General features: G+C 43.8%; 1 protein-coding gene across 1 annotated transcript in view; it reads left to right on the top strand.

The window, feature by feature from the left end:
* LOC109834530 (3-ketoacyl-CoA synthase 6-like) overlaps nt 1-2,508 on the top strand; it is a 5,574-nt gene extending 3,066 nt beyond the window's left edge. The window contains exons 2-3 of the mRNA XM_020402572.1: nt 878-1,695; nt 2,195-2,508. Of these exons, the coding sequence (XP_020258161.1) occupies nt 878-1,695; nt 2,195-2,431 (1,055 nt within the window). The 3' untranslated portion in view covers nt 2,432-2,508. The remainder of the gene's footprint in view (nt 1-877; nt 1,696-2,194) is intronic.

Here is a 2,947-nt window from a genome sequence, read left to right as displayed (position 1 = left end):
GAGAAGGTGACGCCTTAGATAATATATTGTTAAATGAGCTGCTAAGAGATAGTCATGTGATGAGAATTTAGATCCTCTCCACTACCAAAAAGTAGTGGAGGGATCGCATAATCACAATTATTAATTATCGAGTCGAGGGTTATGATTTTTTATATGAGTGTAAATTAGGAATTAGTGCAATATACTAGGGTATGGTGAATGTTAAATTTAGATTATATCATAACTTTATACTAAATAATCAATAGTTGAGATTAAAAGTAGTGGTCTCTCTACTATTTTTTTATAGTGGAGAGGATTCAAATTCACGTGATGGGATTCGGATCCTTAATTTCCACTATTAAAAAAATTGTAAAGGTAACACTACGTAATCACAATCATTAAATTAAACAAGCCAGATTTAAGAGTTGCTATAGCTCTCATTGAAAATTGAAATTGAAATTGAAGAAATTGGTTGGCTCGTCGTCAGTCCAGTTCTTCAACCTAAAACTAAGTTAGGTATCGACGTGGAATTGCATTTTTATCATACGAAGGAGCAGCCGGGCTCGGGGCCCAAACACAACTGCAATATTTGTGGTCTCTACCTGATCGTGCGCATGGCTATAAATAGAGTGTTTTACGATCAAGCTAGAGAGTAAACCTATCTATCGATGTATAGGCGCACTTATTTATTTATTTATTTATTGCCGAAAAAAGCTTTAAAAAAGTGAGCCTATAAATACTCATCAATCTCCTCGGTACAACGCACCTCCAATCTCTCAATCTCATCCCGCCATCAGCCATGGCCAAGTACCAAAACCTCAAATATTACTTGATCATCTTCAACCTCATAATCACCTTCTTCATATTACAACCAAGCATGGACTCCCTCATCAAACAGTACCTCTCTCTCAACCTATCCAAAACCCTAACCCTCCTCTCCTCCATCCCCGCGCCGAGTCCGAGCTTGTCATATTCTCGATGCTCGACTCTCTATTCGAGAAGACACGGCTCCGACCCAAGGCCATCGACATATTGGTTGTCAACTGCAGCCTGTTTTCGCCTACGCCGTCCCTGGCGGCTATGGTCGTCAACAAGTACAAGATGAGGAGTGACATTCGAAACTTCAATTTAGGCGGGATGGGCTGCAGCGCGGGTCTGATATCCATCGACCTCGCCGTGGCGCAGCTCCACGCGCACAAAAACTCGATGGCCCTGGTCGTTACCACGGAGATTGTAACGGAGCACTGGTACACCGGGAACAACCGGTCGATGCTCCTCACCAACTGCCTCTTCCGGATGGGCGGCGCCGCGATTCTCCTCTCAAACAAGCCATCAGACTCTGGCCGCGCGAAATACGAGCTTGTCCACGTCGTCCGGACCAATCACGCTGCCAACGACGAGGCCTACCGCTGCGCCTACCAGGAAGAGGATGGTGAGGGCAACATCGGCGTTTCGCTCTCGAAAAAGCTGACAGCCATCGCGGGCGCCGCCCTCAGGGAGAACATAACCACCATAGCTCCCCTGGTCCTCCCCCCGTCCGAACTCTTGAGATGGGCACTAGGGTGCATCATGAAGAAGACCTACACGCCAGATTTTCGAAAGGCCTTTGAGCATTTCTGCATACACGCCGGAGGGAGGGCGGTGATCGAGGAGCTGTCGAAGAAGCTGAAACTTACGGAGGAGCAGGTGGAGCCGTCTAGGATGACGCTACTGTTGGTCAACAATGGGGGCTGCCACACTTGTTGAAAATGGGTGCAGACACACTTGTTGACAAAGGAGCCGCTGGAGCCGCAGTTGTTGATAAATGAGGTGGCCGAAATTGTTGACAAGAGGGGTGGTCGAAGGGGATGAAGCCTATAAATCCCCTCCCCTCTTCCTTCGTTCAATCTATCTGAGCTTAGGAGATCTATCAGAGCTTGAGAAATCCATCAGAGCTAAGATCAGTTAGGAAGAGTGATTAAGTGAGCAATTAGAGTTTGGGCAATTTTGTGAGAGAGATTGAGAGTTGAGGAAAAATCAAGAGTGATTTGTTGTTTGTGAGATTATTGAGTGATTGTAATCTCTATTTGTACTCCCTCTCTCTATTAGTGGGATCTATCCCCTCCTTGCCCCGTGGACGTAGGCACATTGCCGAACCACGTAAATTTGGTGTCTTGCCTGCTGTGGTACTTGTTTTGATCTCGTTTGTGTTAATTGGTTCCGCTGCGCACAACAGCTACACCGGCTTGGGAACACGTCGTCGTCGTCGCCGTGGTACGCGCTGAGCTACGTTGAGGCCAAAGGGAGGATGAAGAAGGGGGATAGAGTTTGGCAAATCGGGCTTGGGAGCGGGTTTAAATGCAACAGCGTGGTCTGGAAGTGTAGGAGGGTTGTGGACATGGGAGGGGATAATCCTTGGGCTGATTGCATCGACAAGTATCCGGTGAAAGTGCAGGAACATACATTGATTTGAGGGGCATATATAGCCAGGGTTAATATATAATTTATGCATGGTTTAAGGATGTACGCAAATTAAGATTTGAATAAACGATCGAGATATTTGTTAAATTTTATTTTAGGTTTCAAGGAATTGTACGTTGTATTTATAATCTAGAATTATCTATATATTCTGATTGCTAAAGCAAATTAATTTCTAGCTAGCGTAGTGATTCATGAATACATACATACTTCTCTTCGCGTTACAATTAATATAACCTTTCGGAAAGTCGTTAGTTAGTTGTTTCAACTGAGCTTTAAACCGACTTAAATATTATTACTTTTTTGATAGGATGGGGTGACGAAATGAGATTAATGTAGACAGTAATTAACTAGGACGAATCAGTTAATACTGGTCTCTTCACTATTTTTTAATGATTAATGGAGAAGATAAGAATCATATTTTAATAGCAAGTATTTTGGAAGTTATACAAATAACAAAGAGTTTTGGGCTTGCATCAAAATAAACGAGGCTTAAAGAGTACACGAGAAA

The sequence above is a fragment of the Asparagus officinalis genome, chromosome 3 (assembly GCF_001876935.1).
Source record: "Asparagus officinalis chromosome 3, Aspof.V1, whole genome shotgun sequence".
Lineage (NCBI taxonomy): Eukaryota > Viridiplantae > Streptophyta > Magnoliopsida > Asparagales > Asparagaceae > Asparagus > Asparagus officinalis.
Note: the sequence above shows the minus strand (reverse complement) of the source record. Positions and strands in the feature narration are given on the sequence as shown.